This window comes from Trachypithecus francoisi, unplaced genomic scaffold (genome assembly GCF_009764315.1).
Source record: "Trachypithecus francoisi isolate TF-2019V2 unplaced genomic scaffold, Tfra_2.0 Lachesis_group0, whole genome shotgun sequence".
Taxonomy (NCBI): domain Eukaryota; kingdom Metazoa; phylum Chordata; class Mammalia; order Primates; family Cercopithecidae; genus Trachypithecus; species Trachypithecus francoisi.
In genome coordinates, this window is record NW_022681453.1 from 107,632,982 (window position 1) to 107,659,277 (window position 26,296).

Here is a 26,296-nt window from a genome sequence, read left to right on the forward strand (position 1 = left end):
GACAGGAGCAAAACTCCCTCTCCAAAAAAACCAAAAAAAAACAAAAAAAACAAAAAAGCTAGGTGAAAGGGAGAATAGGCTGGAAACAAATTATCTGGGAAAAACAGGTTGACGGGTAAACAGATCTATCTTCCTTTTTTAGCATTGGTCAATATATCGGCTTCCAAGGGTATTCTTTGATTTATAAGACAAATGGAATACAAGATTCGGACTCAGCAATGCCTGCTTTGGAGAAACTTACAAAAGGGAAAAGAACACCCTTTAAGATGTGTGTGGGATTTTTCAGTCTTTGGGATACAGACTGACATTTCCCGCCGTTAATAATCTTTCTTATGGGACACAGGGAAGGCTGCTTTCTTACCCCAGTAGTTAGTTTGACACCACGTGGCAGAGTTGTTGCCAATGAAGCAGGATGCCATTTGCCATTACAACCTCCCAACAACCACTCATGTTCTGTCTTCCCCTCAGAAACCATAAAGGTCTGATCTAGAAAATGATGGTTCCCGGTGCTGAAAAGGCCTACATCTTTACATTACTGCTTAGAAGACAGCAAACACTATTGTAAAATCTATAATGCAAAAGGTTTATTGTGAAATGTCTGTACTCTCAATGCTGCTAGGCATCAGCCTTCCCAAAAAGAACAACTGGATTTTCATATAAAACGTTATGAAATTATTTCTGACATGTAGATCCATACCATATAAATGCTATGACACATGCATTTGCTGCAAAATAACAGTGTTCTTAAGGGTAACCTGTAAAGCACCATCCAAAATAAATGTCTTTGCACCGCGTCGTAATTAAAATGGCTTTGGATTACGCACTTGGGAAGATATGTGGGCTGAAATTTCCTTTGCTATATCGCTACTTCTAAAATGTATCATTTTCTAATAACACATTATCCATAACCCCTTTTTGAGATGCTGGCAAATTTGAAAATTTAGAAACTTATTTATTTTTTAGAAAAACAAGCAATATATTGATCATACTTTAAACTAGGAGGCAGCTTGCTTTAAGGAAACATTCTTAAAAAGCTTGCAATTAAAAGTGTTTCAGGAAAAATAAATCTCTATTTTGTTGATTTATATTTTATATCTTCCACATATTCTGAATAATATCTTCAAACATTTCTGAAAAACCACAGAAAATTCTATACTTAGACATTTTTCTCTTTCCACAATATTTCTTTTCACAACAGAAAAAAAAATACAAAATTATCAACTATTAGTTTTATAACTAGCAATTCAGTGAAAGTAGTCCTTTTTTATTTATGAAGAATTAGATCAACGCTACAAACAGTTTTAAGTGCTCAGCTAATCTTTGGAACATCTAAGGCAGAAAGGCAGTGGTGAGCATTCTTACTCACCACAGGGTACCCATTTACAGAGACTCAAAAATCTCCATTGTACCCTAACCTTCATATTCCATTGAAAACAAAGGAAGCAGGAAAGATAAGTAAACCGGAAAGCATGTAGAACAAATCTATTTGGCTTTTTAAGTCCTCTTACCTTTGTAAGATGACAAAAGAAAGCACAAATAGGGCTGCAGGATTGGAGACTCCCTTCCCCAAACGAATAAAAAACAAATGCTTTTCTTCTTTATCACCTAAGCTCCATTCTGTCCTGTAATGGCAAGTGTAAGTGTGCTCAGGACTAGGTCATAGCTTCTCCAAGACAGGTTCTCTTGTGGAGCTTTAACATTACCTGTAACTGGGTTTCACCCCAGAATAATTAAATCTGAGTGTCTAGGATATATTTTAGAGCTTCCCAGATGGTTCTATTGTGCAGTTTTTAAAAGTTTATCCTTTTGGTGTTTAATTGAACTATGTTAGGATAATGTTTGTGCACTTATAGGGTATAGTGCTAAAAAGGAAAAAGAAATTTACCTTTCAATCTGACATTGTAGTAGACACTTTACGTATGTGTTACATATCCTTAGACTATAACTTCAGTATATATATTTTATTTCATTCTTTAAAAGATATAAGAACTAAATTAAAAATATGGGAAATAGACTATATTCTGTAAAGCTAATGAAATACTCATTACTGAACACGGATATCTTCCAGTAACATTGTGTTTCTTGAAACTAACAGTGTTTAAGCAAATACTCAAATATTGGATGCTATATAGAAATAAAAAGATTGAGCTAGATCAGCAAACTATGGACCATGGGCCAAATCCAGCCACTGCCCATTTTGTGAATGATGTTTTGTTGGAAGTCAGTCATATCCATTATTCTACTTTTCTTTGCTTTTTTAGAAGGAGTCTTGCTCTGTTGCCCAGGCTGGAGTGCAGTGGCATGATCTCAACTCACCGCAACCTCTGACTCCCTGGTTCAAGCAATTCTCCTGCCTCAGCCTCCCAAGTAGCTGGGATTACAGGCATGCACCACTACGCCCAGCTAATTTTTGTACTTTTAGTAGAGAGGAGGTTTCACCACGTTGACCAGGAAGGTCTTGATCTTCTGACCTTGTGATCTGCCCGCCTTAGCCTCCTAAAGTGCTGGGATTACAGGCGTGAACCACCATGCCTGGCCTATTCTACTTTTTTTATAGCTGCAGTCATGCAACAATGGCAGTGTTGAGTAGTTGTGACAGAGACCATATGTCCCAAAAGCCACAAATATTTACTATCTAGACTTTAATAGAAGAAGTTTGCTGACCCTCTGCTAGAGTCCGGATGTTTGTGTACCCCCAAAATTCATACGTTAAAATCCTAATCCCCAATGTGATGATATTGGGAGGTGGGGCCTTTGGCAGGTGATTAGTTAATGAGGGTGGGGTCCTCCTGAAGGGATGAGAGCCCTATAAGACACACCCGAGAGAACCTTGTCCCTTCCACTATGTGAGCACACAATGAAAAGGCACCCTCTATGAACCAGAACGTGGGTCCTCACCAGACACCAAATCTGCCAGTGCCTTGATCTTGGACTTTGCACACTCCAGATTTGTGCAGAAAATTTCTGTTGTTCGGAATCTGCCAGCTTATGGTACAGTCACGTGTTACCTAATGATGGAGATAAGTTCTGAGAAATGTGGTGTTAGGTGATTTCATTGTTCTGCAAGTGTCATGCAGTGTATTTACACAAACCTAGATGGTATAGCTGACTACATACCATTGATCTGGGGTAAAAATCTGTGCAGCATGTTTCTGTACTGAATGCTACAGGCAGTTATAACACAACGGTGTTATATTTGTGTATTTAAACAAAAAAGGTAGAGCATAAAGACAGCATTTTAACCTTATGGCACCGCTGTCTCACGTGCAGTCTGTCATCGACCAAAACATTGTCGTACAATGCAGGCCTCTAGGTTTTTATAGCCGCCCAGACAGACTAAGACACTCTTCAACCACATGACCTGTAGCCTGATTTTGGCTCTGAAATTTGTGACTAAAAAATTACTATAGCATTTCAAAAAGTCTTTTTTTCCAAAAGTGAAACAGCAGCTAAGACATTGTAATTTAATATTATAAAAGTTCTGACCATATAAGTGCACATGCAGCTCATATTTTCTTTCCTACTCTTAAAGTAAAATGCTCACTAAAAAGCATCTATGAAAGATGCCAGAATGGCAAAAAAAAATCAACCTCAAAAAATTGTATGGCATGTATTTCTTGAGGCTTAATAACATAGAAATAATTCTAGATTGTTTTTAAAAATGGTGTTTTATTTGAACAAGACCACATTGCGAGGTTTGTCTTGTTAGGTCATGAGGCAATGGCTAAGCTACCATGACTACATTGATCTAAGTAAATGACTGCATGGAGCACGTCTCTTCAGTGAGAAAACAAGGGTAAAGGAAAGAAACCTACCATCTGTCATTCCTTCCCTTCGATGAGGCAATGCTGGCTGTTGGTCCATCCGCCCTCCCTTGTGTTTTTTAGTGGGCCGAGGCCTCTGACTTTGACTCATGGCTGCACTGGTGTTACTGTCAGTAGAAAATGGGCTGGTAGGTCGAGGTCTTTGAGAGGAGGTAAAGGCTTTTCCTAAAATGAAAATAAAGGGAATGGGTTCTGGAGAATGTCATTATAGCCTGCTGATTCTGTTCTGTATTTCTGCTCTATGACTAACCTGTAAATCTACCTAGAGATAACATTTGAAGATAGCAAATATTGGTGCATCTCTGTAGAAAAATATATTTTCTACATTCTTAGGTGCACGTATTTTGTTCAATTTTTAATAAGCTAACAACACCCCCACTGACCCTCCCCAAAAATCAAACAAATGAACATAAAACAGATCCACCAATCCAAAACTCAATATTGCATGATTATACTTTTATTTAACCTTGACAATATTAGTGATATTTTCAAAGATGTATGCAAATTCATGCAGCTTTTAGTTCTTAAAATTAAAGAAGCTATCTATGAAGTATATACTGTTTTATTTGTTTAATAAAATTTCATCCTTGGAAACTTACAAACTCTCTCTGGACACAGAAGAATGCCATATGGTAATTACATCTGAAATTTTACATGAAAGGTCTGCTCAGACACATATATTAAATTGACCTTACCACTTATGCACACACACGATGACTTCTATCTCTTTTGGTATAAACTCAATAACATCTGTGTAGAGGACAGCAGGTTAAAATCACCTTGTACATCCAGCGTGCAATAGGTATTTTCTGGTGAATATTATTGTATCTGAGCAGGCTCCAAGTTCTCATTGAAAAGTGATATGTGCTGTGTCCTTTCCTTGTGGTTTAGAGTAGGTGTACAGGGAAATATATTCTGGGAAAAGGTTAGCTAATAAATTTTCAACACCTTACGATTTTAATACCATGTTTATTATAGTAACAGAGGCCTGGTTTATGTGCATGTATTTATTCTCCTGTGGATGTTTTCATTTCATACAACATTATTGTATGTAGTTACATTTTCTTAAGTCGATGTGACAGGATATTACTTAATGCTTTATTAGCTATTAGCATACATGCAAGAAATGCACTTATGCTTTCTAATGTATTAGTTTCCTTGCACGTTCTCCCTGCTCTGTTTACAGCTAATGCCACAAAAAGCACTCAAGCAACATAAAGTTTCGGACTTATTCCTTACAATGCAAGACAATTCAAATAACAGTTCTATTACAACATATTTTAGTTTGGATGCTATTTGAAAAATAAACCTCTGCAATGCTTAGAAGATATTTTTTATTTCATTTAAAGATAGCTAATGTATGTTCAAAAGAAATATTGGTGGTATAATTCCAAGAAAACTTCCAAGACTCATTTTTATAACCTGAGAGTTTAGAGAAGGGTAAAAATCATTTTTCTTTACTATTTGATAACAGTTAAGATTTTGCAAACGTACTTAATGTTTTATTAGTTTGTTTTGCAAGTAAGTTCAGTTTAATTCATATATTAGAATATTCTTATATGTATAGTTAAGAATTATACATACAAATATAAAAGCAAGCATCATGCCTAAGTTACTTTGTTTCAAATGTTTACAAATTACTGATCTATTATTAATCCCACATTCTTTTTTGTGGAATGAGCAGCACTTGAAAAATTATAAAATTGTTCTTTTATATGATTACTTATCACTCTCAGAAATCAAAATTAAATTACCCTAAAGAGAAATACACATGTAGTCATTATTTTATTCAACTTGCAAATGCAGTGGGTGTATCTTTAATTAGCATCCTTTAAGACAAATAATAAATTATTGTATTAAAATCTTACTAGCCAAACGATTAATAAGACCATAAGCTATTTAAACTGGTAAGACCAACAGCCTTAGACCCATTTACCCCATGCTAAGGAAACCTTCCCAGAGAATGCATTTGCAGAAAGAGATGAGGCAAAGGAAAGTAATGGAGATAAAAGCTGAGTAAATTTAATCACTGGGTACATTATTAATTGTGTGAGGATTTTGCAAAGTGTGAGTTATTGAAAATTTAATGGCAATCTTAGTTGCTGCTTTGCCGTAATATAAAAAGGAAGCATATTCCAATTAATCAGCAAAGCCGTGAAGAGAAAGGAAAATCAGAGATAGAAAGTGGTGAGGAGGAGTCTTTTCTTGGCTCTGCAAAACTAGCATCAGAAGAGAGTTTTGGTAATGGAGCATCCAAATTGTGTTCATGCACATTCAAGAAAGCCCTACAGTCAGACTCACTGAGGGGAAAGAACAGGAGAAAAGAGGTCAGTGTCCAAGGACAAGATTCTCTCATGCAAAGAGTGTTGACTTGGAGTCTACCAACCTGTTCTTGTAAGGCTGGTTCCATCCAGCCTAAAACCAGCTTTATCTGCTGCTGCCACCAGTGCTTGTGCAAAACTGCCGCTGGCAAAGATAGAGCCATCGGAGGAGCTACCTACACTAGATCTATGACTAGAAAAGTTACGATCCTCATCAGATGCAGAGCCCCATCCATTTACCATTGAACCTAAAAACAAATGTAGTGGTCTAGTGAGTTGTAGATATTGAAAATCTCATCTGCTGTACACACTATACTAATGAGCAAGTAGGCTGTCCTCGCTTCTTCCTTGAAGTTTCATCATGATTTCTTTAGCCAAACGCAAGTATCACGTACATTTTAAACATTTTTTGTGCAGAAGAAAGAAGCTCATTTAAAACCTGTATCTGTTTGCAACACATCAGCAAAGCATGTGCTGTACTGTTCAACTCTTACATTGTTTAAACTATTACACAATCATTTTCCAAAAGAGAGTTGTGATGTATACTTTAAGCTACTATAATTCAGAAATGAACACTTTCAGTAAAACAAACTTAGTGTTCTTAAACTCATCACAGACTCAGTTGAAGAAATAGTGTGAATATATTTTGAATTTAATGCAGACTCCAAAGATAATCTGCATAGATACTACACTATATCATAACAGGCAAAAATTATTTCAAGATTTTAAAATATAAACTTAATTACAAATAACAACAAAAATTCACAAACAAAAAACGTATAAACAATACCAAAGCAAATGAACTTAGAACATAAGAAAAAGATATTTTAAAGAAGTTCTATTAATTTAAATGCTCTTTTTGCTTACTTTGCCTTTTAAGTTATTTAAGAACTCCAGTTTTCTCTTTAATACTAAGATTTATGTTAAAAAGTAACATTTATAAGGACTATCATTGGCATTAATATGAATTTTTTCTGCAAAATGCAACATGGGAATAGAGGAAAATAAATTTAATTTTATGTTTAAAGAGCTGTAAGTTGTGAAGATACTCAGAAACATTTTTTCTTGATTTTCTAGCAAGTCATTTATAATTTTATATATTTTCTTAGACAAAAACAAACAGAACATAATCTACTTAATAAAATTAATATCACAAGATTTATTCATGTTGGTATACCATTAATTCAGACACAAAAAACTACCAAGTATTGTTTATCCTATTTTTGTTAGAAGAGGGGTAAAAAGTATTTGTAAGAAACTAATTTAAGATTTCTAAATAAATCAAATACATATTTACATAAAAGAGATGAAAGTCAAATGCTATAGACCATTTATTTATTTATTTTTTCTCTAATATTTAAGCAACTACAGAATAGTTAGGAGTGTTGCCCTGACGCAGTCTTTGTAATTTTAGTCAAGGGGCCAGGATACAATGACACGGATTCATGCACTTTCAATACCAAGAAAACAGAAGCTGAACTGGTTTGAATGATCTGAGAAGTTAAAAGGGTGTTAAGTGTAGCAAAGAAAGATAGAGTTTTGATTCTGGTTGCCAAAAGCACAGAGATACACTTTTTACTTTTCAAACAAATTCCCTTGACACAGGCCACTGCAAGGAAGGCGAGATAACACCAGCAACTGAGCCTCTTCTGAGAGAATCATTTCTGGGTTACTAACCACAAGTCAAGGACCAACAATCCAAAATGAAAGAAGAAATGATGCAGTAGGCTTTGCAATGTAATGCTGCACTAGATAAGAAAAAAAACCAAAGAAATGCAATGTAATGCTGTACTAGATAAGAAAAAAAGAAAAAAACAAAGAAATTCAGTGAGGGGGTCACAAAAGAATATGAAACTCTGGAACTGAGGATAGTTTAAAAACATCTGAAAGCTCACTCCCAGTCCCTTCCCTGTGCTGTTTTCTGTTTTCTAAATGCCTGCTCTTACTGTCCAAATAAACATCTCTTTAATCTTCATCTTATTTCACTCCTAAACTCCTCCTACCTACTTTCATTCTAATCTCTTCTGTCTTCCTCATTGCTTTCTGCACTATCTTTGTGAAGCACTTACATACATGTGTTCCTCTGTTTAAAGCCTTACCCAGCTAGCCAATGCCATATCCAAACTGCTAGTTAAGTATTTGCAACTCTTCAATATCTAGCCTAGCCTACTGATACGATGTGGCTCTGCATCCACACCCAAATCTCATCTCGAATTGTAATCCCCATGTGTCAAGCGGGGGACTTTGTGGGGGTGAGTGGATCATGGGGGCGGTTTCCCTCAGGCTGTTCTCATGAGAACTGGTTGTGCGATAAGTGTCTGGCATTTCCCCTGCTCGCTGGCTCTCTCTCCTGCTACCCTGTAAGACATGCCCCTCTGTCTTCTGCCATGATTGTAAGTTTCCTGAGGCCTCTCCAGCCATGCGGAACTGTGAGTCGGTTAAACCTCTTTTGTTTATAAATTACCCCGTCTCCAGTAATATCTTTATAGTAGTGTGAAACCAGACTAATATACCTGCTGTGTATTAGTCCTCATTCACTATCTTACAGCCTGTGTGTCTCCTTGCTCATTTACATAACATCATCTTTCATTCTTTAGACAGAGTATTGCCACTAACGCTATTAACCACTGACAAACTTTAAAGTCTAAATTAAATGCCATTTCTGTTATCACCTTAATTCTATCTTAGTATAGGGAGAATCCATCTCTCTACCTCCTTTGGTTTCCAAACACTACACATAAACTCGCATATCAGTCCTCTCTATATATTACGGTCTGCTACACATGTGTTTCCTCTCCTAGACAATGGAATTCTGGAGGTTAGGAACTCTTTCATATCTATTTTCATATTTTTTGTTCAGGGACATTTTACATTAGAAATTCAATAAACAGTAGGCATATGGAATTAAATGCATTCAACTTTTTCATTATTCTATAATTCTGTGTATGACATTATTTGATGTGTAACTTCTTAGCAATAGAAAGAACTTTCTCATAGGAACTCTTAGAAAGTTTATTAAATAAGGAATATGATGATACTATATAAATAGTAGACATATATGTGATATATACATGTGTGTATCGGTTATGCTTTGATACACTTAAATATTGATATTTAGCAATATCTTTTAAAAATTAAGATAAAAAATTTACATTAAGTGGCAGCTTTGTTTCTTTGGAGTGTAACTTTTCCATCCATGTTTATCCATCTTAAGGCACTTGGCCCAGTGATTTGTTTTCTAAAATTTTTATTCTTCCACTATAACCAGCCTAAAAATAGTTGAGTTTCTTTGGTTTCATGTCTATGTCTGCTTGCTGTGTAATTCCAGCCTGAGGATCTAGCAGAGTGACACATTTGGTCTCTGAACCTATAAAACTGACTGTGGTGTAGCTATTGAGAGGTGAAATCAGTAAATCCTACACTACAGTAGTAGCACTGAAGAAATTATATCCTGTGAGACCTCCTAGCAGAGAGTCAGCCTAACTTTCCGCCTCAAATAATCCCATTTATCTCCCTGCGGTAACTTGCCAGTCCTTCATCCAAGCACTTCCACACACACACCTGTGATACTCTAAACAAACGGACTACTTCCTGCCTTTGTGTCTTTGCTCTGCCTCTCTCCCAGCCTTTAGTGCTCCTTGTATGTCCTTAAAACTCCCAATTATTCAACAAGTTTTCCCTGCTGCTTTTTGTCTCCCTCTGGGAAGAGAGAGTAACATGGAAGACAGGGCTTCAAGTGAGTGTTGGTAAATACAGAAAGAACATCAGCTATTCTTTCTTTTGTACTTCTTGTAAGAGCAAAGAGACAAGATAGATGACTTTAGAATTCAAGATATGTGGCCACAGATACTTGGCCATGTCAGGCAACAGGAAATCTCATGACCCAATCCGAAGAGACGGAAGTGTCTCATGTTAGTGTAGTTGTGTTTGCCTTCAAAACGGAGGGCAAGGAACATAGAAAGAAATTTTCTCTCTCCTTCTTTTCATCTCTCCACCTCTGTCTGGTATCTTCGACCTCCCTTCCTCTACAGTTTGGGTAAGATGTATGGAATGGGCATATCTATGGTAAATATTTTTAAAAGACATTTGGCCACATTCCATAAATCAAATAGTATATAAAATATTAAAATTCCTTCTGTAAAATGGCTAAAATATATTGAACATCCACTGACTTTACCTCTTAGTGGCCTTTCTAAAAAAAGGAAAAATGTTGAGATTTAAACATGAACAATGAGCTGAAGATCTAGGTAAAAAATTTCCCCTCTAAAAAAAGAGAGAGAAGTAAATGAATGAACAAAAATAAAAATACGAATTCGCAAATTTAAAAGTAAGTCACTTTTGTGATAACTGATTTTTCTTTCATAAACGTTAAGTATAAACATGAAAATTAAAATGAACACCAGGTGAAACCAATTCGGCTACAGGCTTCTTACAAATTATAAGCACTCCATGCCAATTTGACATGTTTTAACCCCAAACATAATCAATACATATTTAAACGTTTAATGAAAAATGAATTTACGTCAGATAGCCAAATTTATTTGTGTTTACATTTTCAATCGTTCCAAATTTCCCTGATTTAAATTTCAGAAAGGCCACAAAAAAATCTCAAATGTATTCAAGCTGTTAAAGTAGTCCTGCACACAGGACATTAAGTTGTTGCTCGAATGTTACTGAGCAGTAAAATACCATGATAAAGTGGCATCTTGCTGTGTCTCTATTACATCTTCAGCACTAAAATTAATTTATGATCAGTCATCAATTCATTTACATGTCGTTTTATGCTAAATCTTTCCTTGCTGATAAATGCTTATCCTTAGATCCATTAAGCTAGAGTAAAGTCTGTGCTTTATAATATGACCCTGCTAATTGTTGCATTACCATTTTTATGAGATACAAAAACTAGCCGTCCCCCATTTTGTTAACCAATATTTAATCTATGAACTTTTCCTATTCAATGTTGTTTGTCTATCTGTTAAGTAAAAGCTGCAGCTACAAACGTCTTTAGATGAATTAATCCAAATATTGACCTTTGCCTACATGTAGAAAAACATGTCAAATCTGCAGAACTTCTTCTTTCACTCAAACATTTTGAATGTGCAACGATTCTACCTGCATGCCTCAGAAAGAAAAGAATGTGTCATCATCTCTAATCCCAGCACTTTGGGAGGCTAAAGTGGGAAGATCACCTGAGGTCAGGAGTTTAAGAACAGCTTGGCCAACATGGTGAAACCCTGCCTCTACTAAAAATACAAAAAAATGAGCTCAGCGTAGTGGCCCGGGCCTGCAATTCCAGCTACTCAGGAGGCTGAGGCAGGAGAATCTCTTGAACCTGGGAGGTGGAGGTTGCACTGAACAGAGATTGCACCACTGCACTCCAGCCTGGGTGACAGAGCGAGACTCCATTTCAAACAAACAAACAACAAAAGAAAGAAAGAAAAAAAGAAAAGGAATGTGTAATACATATGGAAAGCAAAATAAGCAATTAAAAACATCTTCATTAGGACATATGATGCTTGGTACCTTGTTTCACTCAGATAAAAATGACATGTGTAATGTCCCCCTTCCCCTTTTTATCTGCTCAATTTTGAAATATATATTTAATTGTTCTTTAAAGACATCAAACCTGTTGAAGTAGTCTAAGAAATTAATTTGATTATTGTGGCATTATCCCTGAAATTTTCCTCAATACTAAACTTATTTTCCTTTAAGTTTTGTAGAAAAGCAAAGTTTCAAGTCAAATATTTTAGTGGCCGAAGCTCTAAAAGCTTGTGTGGTTGCGTCAGATGGTGAGGCCGCCAGGTTTCATTGTTTGCATATTGACTGCTGTGGGAGTTCCAGTACAAACCTCCAAAAACATAAACTAGAAAAAATAGAGCCATGATTTCCTTTCAGCTGTGGGATCCATGTGGAGTCCAGCAGTCGAGGAAACTTTCTACTTGTCTCACTGAACAGGACACAATCTCAGTCAAGGTCCTTTTTGTGATCACGGAGGCAGTTAGGAGCTCTGCTACACGTTGAGGACATTTTCCCCCTGCACTCTCTCCTACTGCCTTCTGTTTCGTTTTTCCTGGTGGTGTCATTAAATTCAGGAAATAATTACCCTTGACTCCCACCATGGAAGTTACAGAAAGAAGTACTGGAGCCCTCTCCCCCACCGTTCCCCAACGGTTTGGCATTTAGGAAGAAATTACAGGTTTATTCCTGAAGACAGAAACAAGCCTTTATGTTTACTTTCTAGCGCAGAGTCCAGTGAGCTGTAATAAATAAGTATGTTGTATTTTATTACAATCAAACAAGTGTGCATTATGAGCACAGATTACGAAAATTATTAAAATGAGGTTCACTGCAAAAAGTGCTGCTAGAGCTGAATTTTGGTAGCATGGGTCACTATAAATAAACACAGAACTGAATGTGAAAAAAATGAATCACAAAAGTCACATCTAAAATTAATATCTTGATCTTGATTAAATGCGTAAGGAAAAAGGACTCATGTTTCTAGAGAGAAAATTATATGTTGTGCTTGTATACATATTTATTCATGTGTGTTTATATACACACACTCAGTTCCACATATTAAGCAACAAACCAGCATATTATTTTCCTCTTAAATATGCCTATGCCACGGATCAGAAGAAAGTTGTGTGTTCCCAGAGCAGGGATCATCATAATTTGTCTTTAGAGTAAGACTGATCGATTTTGAACATTCTTCTTCCATTTATCAGGTGGGTAACCTGGAAAAAGGCTTTAAAACCCTCGGTGACTCAAGTTTTTAGTCTAGTAAATGAAAATAATACTATTAGTAGGGTTGTGAGGATTAAATGAATTAACATACACTAAAACTTTATAATTGGGATCGGCAAACTTTTTCTGTAAAATGACAAACACTAAGTATTTTAGGCTTTGCTGTCCCTGTCATACATTCTTCTTAGTTTTTGTTTGTTTGTTTCTTGTTTTCCCATAACCCTTTCAAAAATGTGAAACCTATTCTTAGCTCATGCGACCACACGAAATACAGGCTACTGCTTAGAAAGATGCCTTGCATGGGCCGGCCGCAGTGGCTCGTGCCTGTAATCCCAGCACTTTGGGAGGCGGAGGCAGGCGGATCACGAGGTCAGGAGATCGAGACCGTCCTGGCTAACACGGTGAAACCCCGTCTCTACTAAAAACATAAAAATTAGCCGGGCGAGGTGGCGGCGCCTGTGGTCCCAGCTCCTCGGGAGGCGGAGGCAGGAGAATGGCGGGAACCCGGGGGGCGGAGCTTGCAGGGAGCCAAGATGGCGCCGCTCACTCCAGCCTGGGCCACAGAGCCAGACTCCGTCCCAAAAAAAAAGAAGAGAAAGATGCCTTGCACTTAGTAAAGGTTGTATATGTGTTACCTATTATTATTATTATTGAATCTAAATTTTTAGCCAAGTGATTAGAAGTGATAGGCATTCAATAGGTGTTTGTTGTAGAAAGAAAGAAATATTAACAGCAGACCTGCAAATACCTATTATCCACTACTGAGATCATGGGATATGGAACTGCTGTTACTTTCTTCTTTTTTTAGCCTTCTTCCCCCATAGACCATCATTTCAAAATTTAAGAACTCCCTCACAAATTAGTTGCTATAAAAACTTTTGCAGTTAACATGCTTATTTCTTTACAAAAAGATGGTTTCTGTCCCTGAATAACTGCTGATATATTCCCTAATGTGGCAGCTGTGAAGTGCAATATATCCAAGTAAAATTCTGCCCAATTTCACATACGGGCTTACTAGCCCATCTCAGGGTTGTTATTGAACTAACATTCTGATTGGCTTCAGAGTTTCAGGGACTGGAACCCAATATTCTGATTGGCTTCAGAGTGTCAGAGACTGGAATCCAATATTCTGATTGGCTTCAGAGTTTCAGGGACTGTGTAACCCATGCTGCCTCCTGTAACTGTGAGACCTATTTAATAAAATGGTCATTAGTTTCAAGAAAGTGAAAATAACTAACAAAATTTCAGGGGGAGGTAATGACTAATTTATTCACACCACAAACATATTTAGAACCCACAGTAACTGGTGGTATGATCCGCATCCACTGTATGGGCACTTACCATGTTAAAAACGTAAAAAGCTCGTAGAAATAATGCCTGTTTTATTGCCCACCTCATTCAGTGCTATTAAACTAGCCTGAAGAGTCTGAGGAAAACATAAGCACGTTAGAACAACATTCATTGGCCTGCTGATTTCTCTAATATTCAGTCTCTATATACATCCACCTCAGGGCTATTCTCATACGTGTCTGCATGTGTGCATGCGCACACACTTTATCACACTTACAGCCTTATCTACACTCTCACACGTTTATACACACACTCCGTACACAAGCACCCACATCCACATTCCAATACACTCACACACCTAACACATACTCTCTCACACACACACACACACTCATAAGCACTCACATACCACAGAAAGCAAATTAAATCTTTGATCACACCTTCTCCACAAAGTTATTGTGGAAGAGAAAGAGAAAAAAAAGAGTGGGTTTGTATTTGGCTACTTTTGTGTAGAGCACAACTTCTTTCACTAAAGAGATGTATTATTCATAGGATAAGCTCATCATGGAATACAAACCTAAACGCCTGAGGTTTTTATATATGGCAGTAATTAAGCAGTGAATTCAAGGAGGAAACCAGACTTTTTTCTTAGCAATAAAAGCTTCATTTGGAGTGAACATTACACTGGCTACAGGAAAAATGCAGATTGCTTGAGCTGCAGTCACATCCGGTAGCCTAACATGTCACAGGTGAGCATGTAAAAGTGCGAAACGGCATTCCCCGATTTATAGACATATTTATCATCTTTGACATTATAATATTTAATAAAAGAACTACACAGATTATAGCTGACTTTTTTTCATCATTATTGCAGTTTGTTACTGCATTTCTAATGGAAAAGAGTTCAGTATCATCAGTGAAATATGCAAAAATATGCAGAATTTTACCCTGAAGGAGATTATGCTGGAAACTCAGGCAAAGGGGTTTAACATAAAAGTGCACTAATAAGTCCGCTCTCTGCATTTGAGGATTTTAACCTGTGCTCTGTCACCTTCGGTTGGATCTGGATTTCAAACCACAGCAGTGTATCTGCAGCTCTTAAATCTTAATTAGGCTGGCAAGCAGACCAGACCCTAAGTAAGAAGAAAAACTGAAAAATGGGCTCGTGCATCACACATTGTGTAATTCAGGGAGGAATGCAGAGGAAAATCATAGGCACTGATGCTGCTTTATCATTGTCATAAGCCAGTTTCCATCAGTGTTTGCAGAACTCTAACACATTGTGTAAAATCTGTGAAAGTTTGGAAGCTGTTGGCATAATTAAGTGAGATTGTGGTCAAATACCTCCTAGGATGAAAGATGTCATCACAGTAAATACAAATATGAGCAGTCTTCTGAGAAGACCCAGTGAAACGCAGAGACCAGACTTCAGTTTGTAGTAGCTCTGTCTACACAGTCATGTAGGAGGCATTTTCTTGTGTCTCCAACAATGTATATCTATTTGAATAGAAAGACTGAATTTTTAGTTTTCTCCATCTTCATTGTGGCCATATTAGGATTTAAAGTTTTCTTTAAAAAATTTGGTACATTTAAATCCCTGAAAATAGGTTATACCTCAGTCCTGGGATCATCACAGAAGAGTTCTAATGGAACTGTTTCACTTGGTGAACAAGGCAAGAGAAAGCCAAAGAAGTACACAGAAAAAATAACTGCATTTCTTGGAAGAGAAGCATTTACTACATTCAGCAATGTGAAATGCATAAACATATGGTTTATCTCGCTATACATTTTCTTTACTCTAAAAATAATACCTTGTGCAACCTTAAAGTGCCTTATTCAGGAGACTTGCTTACTTTCTATCAGTGAATGATTTTACAGAGTGAAATATCAAGAAGCATTTTAAGATTGCATTCACTTCATATGCTGTTCCTGATATATATAAAAAAGACCATTTCTAAAAGTCAAGGTTTTCATGTCATAGACTTGGTTTCCTAGGAGAGTGAACTTCTCATGAAAGCCCTAGATACAATTGAGTTTTCTTTCATGTCTTTAACGCTCTTTAAAATTCATGAATTTTCTTATCATTTTTGCAGGAAAGCAAAAGTATTTCCAAATCCTTTTTGAATTTTGTATTTAATATTAACATATTTGAAATGTTACAGAAATAGATGGAGTGGAATAAATCTTACAATAAGGAAGTAGTTGATTTTTGATGCATTTTAACGTTACCAGTAGGTCAGTTATTCCTATTAAATTGGTTCCATTACCTGTCACAGAGCTGTCTAGATTGTCCATACTGGATCCGGGAGTCTGGTCCAGTGCTCTCAGGGGCCTGGGGATTTCTAAAGCTTCCTCTTCGTCGTCAGCATCATCATCTGGAACATCTGTTTCCAAATCAGACATCAAGGCTCCGGACACATAACCTAATGGTGGAACCGGAGGCTGTGGAGGTTGATTATTGCTTTGAATGTGCCTAGAATTCAAATGAAATTTAAAAAAGAGAAGCAACTCATTAACATGCAACAAAATCATAATTTTAATTAAATGCATGCTATAGTGACTCATATTGTCTTCTTCCTTTCCATTAACTAATTTTGGAGCTCGTAATGCTTTCAGCAGAGACAATGACTATGAATATGAGCTTCACCAAACAAGGAAAACATAGACCACTAAACTCTTCACTTGGGATAATATGTGGAGGAAAAAAACTACGGACCCAGTATTTTTGTGAAAAGAAGTCATCTAGAAGTGCCTAGGAATATTCGCCACGAGGAACTATTTAAAGTGGACATTTTTCTCCAAAAATACTACACTTTTGTCCCCAGTTTAATGTCAAAATTCTACTCAGTCTGTGTAACCCATGCTGCCTGCTGGCCCTTGTGAAGAAAAGATGTCACATGAGGTCCTAATATTCCCTGCCTCCCAACCCTGAACACATTCCCCACCCTGGAAGGCTTCCTCCCCGCACGATCCCTCTCACATCAAGGCTGGAAGGCTATTTCCATGTTCACTGTAACCCAGTGTAGGGCAGGCACAACTGATTTGTGCTCCAGCAGCTATTTATGCATCTGTCTCACTCACCAAAGTCTTAAACTCCTCAAAGTCATAAACGATTCATCTAAGCATTCTCTGTGTTTAGAACACTAGTGTGTATCATAAACCTTTTGCAATGAATAAATAATTCTAATCTCAGCCTTATGAAATAAATAGATCATGCATTATCAACCCTTATTTATTTCTTTATTCATTCATTCATTTATTTATTTTGAGAGACAGGGTCTTGTTCTGCCGCCCAGGCTGGAGATGCAATCATGGCTCACTACATCCCTGCCTTCCCAGGCTTAAGTGATCCTCCTGCCTCAGCCTCCCAAGTAGCTGGCATTACAGGTGTGCTTCACCATGCCCAACTAGTTTTTAAATGTTTTGTAGAGTGGGACTATATTGTCTAGGCTGGTCTGAAACTCCTGGGCTTAAGCAAGCGTCCTGCCTCAGCCTCCGAAAGTGCTGGGATTACAGGCATGAGCTATCATGCTTGGCCCAACCTTCTTTAGAATTTATTAAAGTGAAGGTCAAATTTAAGTGACTTGTTTCAAACCAGGTAGCTAACAAAATGTGAAGCTGGGCAGTAAGGTCCAGTTGATTTGTTTTGAGTCTACTCAGATTTTCTTCAAAACCATAAAATGCTAAATGAAATCAATTCATTGTTATTTGTTACCAGCCTTAAAAAGTGAACGTACTACATGTTTTAACATAGTAAGTATTTTCTTTGCCTTCATAAAAAAGGTATTCAAAAGACCATGCTATTTAAGGGAGATATTAAAAAGTACTATGCATTTTTAGTATTGGCTCGTGAATGAAAGACATTAGATTATTTTTCTCTGTCATTTGCATGCTTCGGGAAAGGTATTTTAATCTTCCCAAATTTGTTTAATATTCCTCTCCCAACTGGCTTCTTGAACTTGTAACCAACCTCAGTGTTAACAGGATTCTTGATATTTCCATGTTAAAACAATTTCTAGTTCTGGAAGTTACCTCAATATCATCAGACCCCAATCTTCAATCTTTAATAGATTAGGAAGTTGAGGCCCCAAGTTAGTATGTGGTATTCATCACAGCCTGCAAGTTGAAAATCAGAAGAAATAGCAAGTTTCCTAAGTATTACTACAGAAAAGCTTGAGGATAGATGAGCACATCTTGCTATAAATGTTGTCTCCAATCTGCTTATGAATTGGGAAGGGAGGCAGCCGAGTGATGAGCAAGAGGCTACAGGGCAATATGATTCATTCTCCTGTAAGGATGTGGACTTGGGTCCTGGAAAGGATGGATCAGACCAACACTCTGGTCCCTACATCACTGTTGATACCTCTTGATAAAACAAATATACCTTGATGGATGAAAAATGTACTCCTTTTTAAGCACAATTAAGAGGTAAAATGAAATACAGGAAGAGGATACATAACCCATTTATAAATATCTTCCAGTGACAGGCACTGTGCTGTTTACTTCATTAATCAATAGAAACAGATCCTGGGAGGTGGAGCCTGGGAATTATTATTTGTTAAACAGTCCTCCTATGATGTCGATGTGCAACCCAGATGGAGCGTCACTTTCAAACCAGAAGCACATGCAGGCTCATGACTCCTAGAGGTGGAGTCAGCCAAGACGCTCGGAAAGATTGCTGGCTGAGTAGGAACACACTCAGAAAAAGCAGCACGGTGTCCTCTATGGGTGTTTGCAGCAGGCGGAGATGAACTAATTTGTTCATTCTTTTAGCAAATATCTATCAAGCACTTACTAAGTGGTACACTCTTCTAAGTGTGGGAAGACAGCAGTGAACAACTCGGGGTGAAAACCCAGGCCTTTCTAAATAACAACAGCTAATACACAGCCAGGTACAGTAGTATATAAGTTCATACTCATTTCATTCTCACAAAAAGTAGGATATGTAACAAAAGAATTGAAGCTGGACCCAAGAGAGATTAGGCCTTTGCCCTCTACTCCTGGGAAGTAATCTCTAAGCCCTTAGAATGTCCTGCTTGATAAAAGTCTCTCTGTTTACCTAGAGACCTTAGGCTACTCCAGAAAGCATAGCAATATGATTTATGGTGGGGCTTCGAGTTGCACGGTATCACCTCAGCCTCTGGAGGGGCTGGAAATTGAGGTCAGCCATGTGGGCAGTAACAATGCCTGTGTGACAGAACCAAAATGAAGTCGCAGGACCTCAGGGAAGGTGTGCCCATCCCTGGCTGGCAGTTCTCCCTGGTGTTTAATGTCATGCTTTTTGTTGGGAAAGTAATGCTGTCTATGATTCCACTGAGAGAGGACAACTGGAAGCTCTGCTTTGGAACTTTCCTGGACTACGTCCCATGCGTTTCTTCTTTGGGCTGATGCTAATGCATGTCTTTTCACTGTGATAAACTGTAGCTTTGGGTGTAACATCTTTTGGTGAGTTCCATGACTTACTATAGAGAATTCTCAAACTCCAGAGTGGTCTTAGGGACCCTTGAAACTTGTACTTGCTTTCAGAAATATAGGTGGTCTAATTTCCTATAGGAGCGAATTCCTATTATCACCATCATTTTACACACGGGGAAACTATCGCATATAAATGTTTAGCAAGTTGCCCAAAGTCATGCAGCCAGTAAGACAGGTTCATCTCCACAGCAGTAGTCCCAACTTTAGCTGTTGCAGTCAAATTCCAGATCATGGCAGTCAGAATCTTTCTCTGGGAGTGGCGCCCAGGTACCAATATATTTTAAGGTTATCCAAATGGTTCTAAAATGTAGGCAAATTTGAGAACTCTTCAGCTTGAGTCTGTGCTTTAGACGACCAAACTGCATTGCTTCATTAATTAACATGAAGGAATTCTATGGCTCTTGAAGCAGCTGACTTCAACTTACATAGTGATGTTTTATAAAAAGCAGATTGATGACAAATAATAGCATTTAACGGCAAGTTGTCTTTGACCTTTGAGAAAGCATCTGACAATTGTTGGAAAATGTTCAAGAATGTCTTATCTTAAGAAAAGAGGCTGTTTGTAATGATCTTTAAGTAATACTCCTGCTTTTGGTATCTCTTTCTATGTACAGTTAGCTGTATTTTAAAAATAAATCATTAATAATGAGCATAAGAATTATTTATCCCCAAGACTAGAACTATTTTAAAAAACAAAACAAATACTATTTAAAAAATTTACTCAGACTTCAAGCACAAAGTGTAAATCAACAGAAGAAAATTGGAGTATGACATGGAGATTTAAAATAGTGATATAACAGTCTTGCCTTTGAAAATTAAAATAGAAACACTGAATAACAACAACAACAAAAAAAACCTGTATAAAATTGTGAGAGTTAGTCCCATTTATATATCTGTGTTAATTCCTCAGGATACCTAGGTAAATTGCCACCTATAGTTTATAGAAGTTTATAGATTGATTAGAAAAAGAAATGTGAAATTTTTGATTACTCCTGTTTTTCATGCATTTACTGATACTAATATTGTTGTTTTTTTCTGTTGCATTTAATTCATGTAAAGAGAGTCTTTTAATAACTAATACTGACCACATGTGATTTGCAGAAGCTCACATTTACATATTGACAACCACATACAGAATTAATCACAGGCACTTTGAGGAATCTAAAAGGAGTCTTCTTTTACATCATGGGATGTGAGTTCAAGGATATGCTAACTGAAGATAAACCATAAATCAGAGAAGACTCTGGTGTAGCCAAGAGCACTTTAGCCTGAAATACAGCAGATTTGAATTCTTGCTCTAGTTGTAATTTTAGTTCTAGTTCTAGTTCCAGCTCCAGTTCCAGTTTCAGTTCTAGTTCTAGTTTTGGCCAAATTATTTAACATTTCTGCAGTGAATATATTTATCTAAATGATTAAGGAGTTATACAAAATCACTTTTAAACCTAGCTGTGTAGTTCTATCAGAATCTCTTGTGAATTTATTTAAAAGAAATCCCTGTGTTGAAAGTATGGGTCTCTTGACTTAATGAAGATATTTACCATGTTTGTTTCGCTATATCAAACTGATAGGCTCTTGTCAACTCATCCAGGTGAGCCTGCAGCATGGGTTGCACCTCCTCCCGTGGGGATGGAGTAAGAGTCGCAGTGGACTGCTGTCCAAAGGAGACAGCAGGAGAGGAAGCCACGCCTCGGACAGGAGGTGTTGGGACCCTGTCATCATCTTCTTCCAGTTCATCTTCCAGACCTTGATGTAAGTAAGTTTGTACTGGCAATGGTGGGCACCAGCTATCACTGTCATAGCTGAAATTAAATGAGAAAAATAGGCACATTGACACAAATACGCATACACATACATGCACGCAATTCTACTGGCAGTAAGCAGCAACCACATGGTATCTGAAATGCTCTCGCGGTTCATTTCTTCCTGAAGCTGTTGGTGTCACCACAGTAAATCACCTGGCTGTTATCTTAACTTCTAATTGTAATTACATCTGTTATCTCAATATCTTAATTTATTCTTAAAAGACCTTATTAGCTAATTGTTACCCCACAGTTACAAGAGGCAATAACTTCCCAACAAACTTACTCATGTGAAAAAAACAAATTGCTAATTAAAGACAATTAATGAATTTAGTGCTCATAGATTTAACTACTTCCTTCGCCTGTTCATACTTGTGCACCAACATTACATGCCAATATAGCTGATTGATTGTCTAAGAAGTATTGGAGAATTTTACTTATTCTTATTCTAGATATCTGATAACCTTTCATTCCATATGTCATTAAGACTATGATATAAATGCATTCAGTATCTCTTTGAGTCTCCTAATTTTCTCAGTAAAAACCAATGTTCTTTATCTTGTCATCCAAATGCAAAACATAAAACGGGAGTTCAAAACCTTGCCCTATAAAATAAAAATGATACTTCTATTGTAGGAAAAAAAAGTTTAGCCTGCGATCTATCCTTCAAAAAAATTTTGAGTGTAAAATATAACAATTATTTAAAACCATATTTTCTTAGAAAATTAATCCAAAAAGTTTTAACCATGAGACAAAATCAATAGCATTTTTATTTCAATTCTCTGTAGTCCGAATACTTTCAGAAATCAGATTATGACATCCTTTTAAACAAAGACAAGGAAAAGATAAATAATATTAATGGATATAATGGTCTTATAAATTCAACATCTTAAATATCTGTGAATCTTTCTCCTACACTTCATCCCCACTCCCACAATCACACATCAGTTTCCTGCTGTAAACTAGCTCATTAGCTTTCTCCTATTTTTCTGGTATCAACTTTTCTTCCACCCTTTCTCACCCACATGCAACATAATTATGTCTCTAAAATCTTCATTCACATCATGCTTAAGCCTAAAATTGTTCAGTGATTATAACTAGCATTATTTAAAAATAAAAACAAAAACCTCTCCAACTCATTAGGTGGGTCTAAAAAATCCATCCTCATCTGATAAACTCATTTTTCTAGCTTAATCTCACACTATTTCCTCAACATCCATATACCCTATTTTTTTTTTAAAGTCTGCCTCTGTTTATGACTGTTCTCAAATCACTTGCTTGTAAGTGCCTACTCTTCCTTCAACCAGAGTCACTTCAAATGTCATCAGTTTCGTGAAGTCTTCTCTTCTCCACTCCAAATGGAATTAATTGGAATTCCATAATACTTATATTGTGGTACTCCCCATATTATATTGAGATTATTTGTTTCTGTGTCTCTTTTCTCCCACTATTTTGTGAGATTCTTAAATTTAAGAAAGCTGTAATTCTCAGCTACTTCTTGCACCTAGTACAGTTTCTCGTACATGGGAGCTATTCATTAGGGAAACTGTGGTATTAGTAAATATCAGAAATCTACATCTATAGTCTTGATCCTTCTTACAAACAGTAAATCATAAATGTCCAGATGATTCTTGAATATTTCACTTGAAAGCCTTTTCATTTATTCTGTTTAAAAGCTGAATTTATCATAAAATTTGAACTTGTATATTTATATTGGTGTTATTCATAATTGCCAAAATGTGGACGCAACCAACATGTCTCCCAGTAGGTAGATGGATGAATAAACTGCAGTGTGTCTCCCAGTAGGTAGATGGATAAATAAGTTGCAGAACATCCATGCAATGAAGTATTATTCGTTGCTAAAAAGAAATGCGCTGTCAAGCCATAGAAAGACATGGGAGAAACGTGAACGCATATCACCAAGTGAAAGGTCTAAAAAAGGTACACACAATACGATTCCAACTACTTGACACCCTGGAAAAGGCAACACTATGGAGACAGGAAAAAGATGAGTAGTTTCCAGAGGCTAGATGGGAGGAAGTCATGGATAGGCAGAGCACAGAGGAATTTTAGGGCAGTGAAACCACTCTGTATTGCACAATAACAGTGGACACATGTATTACATCTGTCCAAATCCACAGAACGTGCAACACAGAGAGAACCCTGCTGTAAACTGTGGACTCTGGGCGATGATGATGTGTCACTGTATGTGCATCATTTGTAACAAATGTCCCACTCTGGTGGAGAATGTTGATAGCTGGGGAGGCTATCAATGTGTAGGGCTGGGATAAATCTGTACCTTCTGCTCAATTTTGCTGTGAGCCTAAAACAGATGTAAAAATCAACTTTATTTGAAAAACAACTATACATTTATTTTTTTGGACAGTTATGTGTCGGGGCCCTGAATCTGTTCCCCAGAGCACACATTTCAGTGGGGAAAGCTGATATGACACAAACAATCAGTGATGCTACAAAAGCAGAAAGCAGGAGGTCTAAACTAGTGCTGGAGTTGGGCAGGGCTATGTTGACCACCGGTAAAAGGAATATTTTAAGCAACACGTGTGGAAGCCCAGAGGAAGAGAAAATAATTTGAAGAGTTCAAATATTTCCCTAAATGCCAAGAGCTGGCAAAGAAAGAAGAAACTTGGCCATGGAAGAAGCAAGAGAGTTAGGGATAGGCTGGTCACTGAAGGCCTTATCAGCCCTACAAGGAGTTTGACATTTTCCTGTGGGTGACATATAGTTACAGAAAGGGTTTTTGTTTGTTTTTTGGGGGGAATAATAGCATCTTTGGATGTTCAATTTCCTTAGACCCCTAAACTCTTTTTCCCAAATTCCAAAGATTCTTCCTTCAAAGCTAGTTATCATTTTAACTCCTTTATTTTTGTTTCCATGGCCATTTTCTTCTCTTGAGGAGGCTACGTAAATGAGTTGCAAGACCCTGTTTCAGAAGTCCTGCACGGTTTGATAGGAATATTTCCTCCTGCATCTCTATTATAATATTAGACATTATAAACAACAGATACACACTAGTGTGTTACAAATAGCAATTCTTATACTAGAAAATACCATCATTTAAACTGTATTCCCATTTAATTGACTATATAATCAGTGTTAATCTGAATTGAAAAAACATATTGCTCTAAAAAATTGATGCCTTTTTTATCTGTTTTATATGTTGGCGATCACAATTAAATTCCACATGGAAAAAGATCCTATTGCTTTAAAATATTGTAACTCACTGTCCTGGTGGGATTTGCTGCTTTTAGTTTTTCCCATCTTCTAATCAATCTTGCCTGCCACTTACAAATTCATCTATGAAAACAACAGAATGGTCTGAATAAAAATATTTACTTCTCTTTATTCCATCCATTGACATCCATTGATTATGTCTAAGCCTCAGTCTCCCAGGCTGGAGTGCAGTGGCCGGATCTCAGCTCACTGCAAGCTCCGCCCCCCGGGTTCCCGCCATTCTCCTGCCTCCGCCTCCCGAGGAGCTGGGACCACAGGCGCCGCCACCACGCCCGGCTAGTTTTTTGTATTTTCAGTAGAGACGGGGTTTCACCACATTAGCCAGACAGTTTTTACAACAAGAATCTCCTGCTTGAATAAATCAGTTTGTTTTCATCTTTCTTTGTAGTTTTTTCTCATCCTGGTGCATTTATTTTTAAGAACAAACTTATTTCCAATAAGCTGTACTCCTCCAATTTTACCTGTCTTAATCTTATAAATCCTTCATGCCCCAGGCTAAATCCCATATCTTGTATGAAGATCTCCTTGATGAGGCCGAGCAGCTCTCATACATGACTCTTCTGAACTTGCACTGACAATATATTTGCGCATTGTTTTGAAATTGATTGTATACAGCCATGTCATTTTCAGTGCTGGTTTCTGTGACTGTTGACTAACTTATTTTAGTATTTAACTTTTCACATGTTTATAATACCTTTTCCTCAAGCGCATTACAGTTATGACATGGAACTGTTCTTGTTTTGTTACATCTAATATAACACCTTAAAAGAGCAAGTCAAAAGTGTATGTAGTGATTTGATTTGAAAACACACAAATCATTCCACTAATTAGAATGCTTTGGGTTTTTTTCATAATGTATTTATCTGACTTAAGCCACATTATTAAGTTAAACAGAAATACATAAGAGGAGGCTAATCAAGAGACCTGTCAATTTTCAATATGAAATGTGCTTGCTTCATAACCAGATATAACTAAATTTACTTTGTAAATCTTACTACAAAAGAGTCCCTTTTTTTTTTTTTTTTTTTTTGCCAAAAAGTAATAGGAGCACTTTCCTTACTTACACTTGTTCATTACCAAGGATATTATACCTTGGAAAAAAGAAACAAAATGTTTATATATTCAATTTTTCGAATGCAAATAGTCTATTATTTTCTAAGATTTTTCTGAAACTCCACAGGAGGTAAGATATCCTTACTTTTGAAAATCTCATGGGTATATACACATGAAATGAAAATTCACAGAGAATATATTAGAAGAAATATGTGTTATATGCATCATGTGCTAAGAAAACATTAAAAAAGTTATAATTTGGTGCACTCAATTCATTTTTATTAATCAAATAATGTCAGGCCAAGGAGAGCCTAACCATATAAATATTGTTTTTGACATTAGTCAGATACATTGCTTAATGCATTAATTAACTAAAACATATTTCATTAGCTATTGTCATTAACTAGAATTAATGCTATCACTTTTTTTTTTTTTTTTTTTGGAGACGGAGTCTTGCTCTGTCTCCCAGGCTGGAGTGTAGTGGTGCGATCTTGGCTCACTGCAAGCTCTGCCTCCTGGGTTCACACCATTCTCCTGC

General features: G+C 36.8%; 1 protein-coding gene across 6 annotated transcripts in view; it reads right to left on the bottom strand.

The window, feature by feature from the left end:
* Window positions 1-26,296, bottom strand: part of ROBO2 (roundabout guidance receptor 2) — a 619,239-nt gene that overhangs the window by 10,876 nt on the left and 582,067 nt on the right. For 4 of the 6 annotated variants that reach the window (XM_033211611.1, XM_033211608.1, XM_033211607.1 and 1 more), the window contains exons 23-26: window positions 21,193-21,453; window positions 16,447-16,652; window positions 6,211-6,393; window positions 3,816-3,989 (exon numbers count right to left, since the gene is read on the bottom strand). In XM_033211611.1, the coding sequence (XP_033067502.1) occupies window positions 3,816-3,989; window positions 6,211-6,393; window positions 16,447-16,652; window positions 21,193-21,453 (824 nt within the window). The remainder of the gene's footprint in view (window positions 1-3,815; window positions 3,990-6,210; window positions 6,394-16,446; window positions 16,653-21,192; window positions 21,454-26,296) is intronic. The other 2 variants (XM_033211609.1, XM_033211612.1) reach the window with 1 other exon arrangement.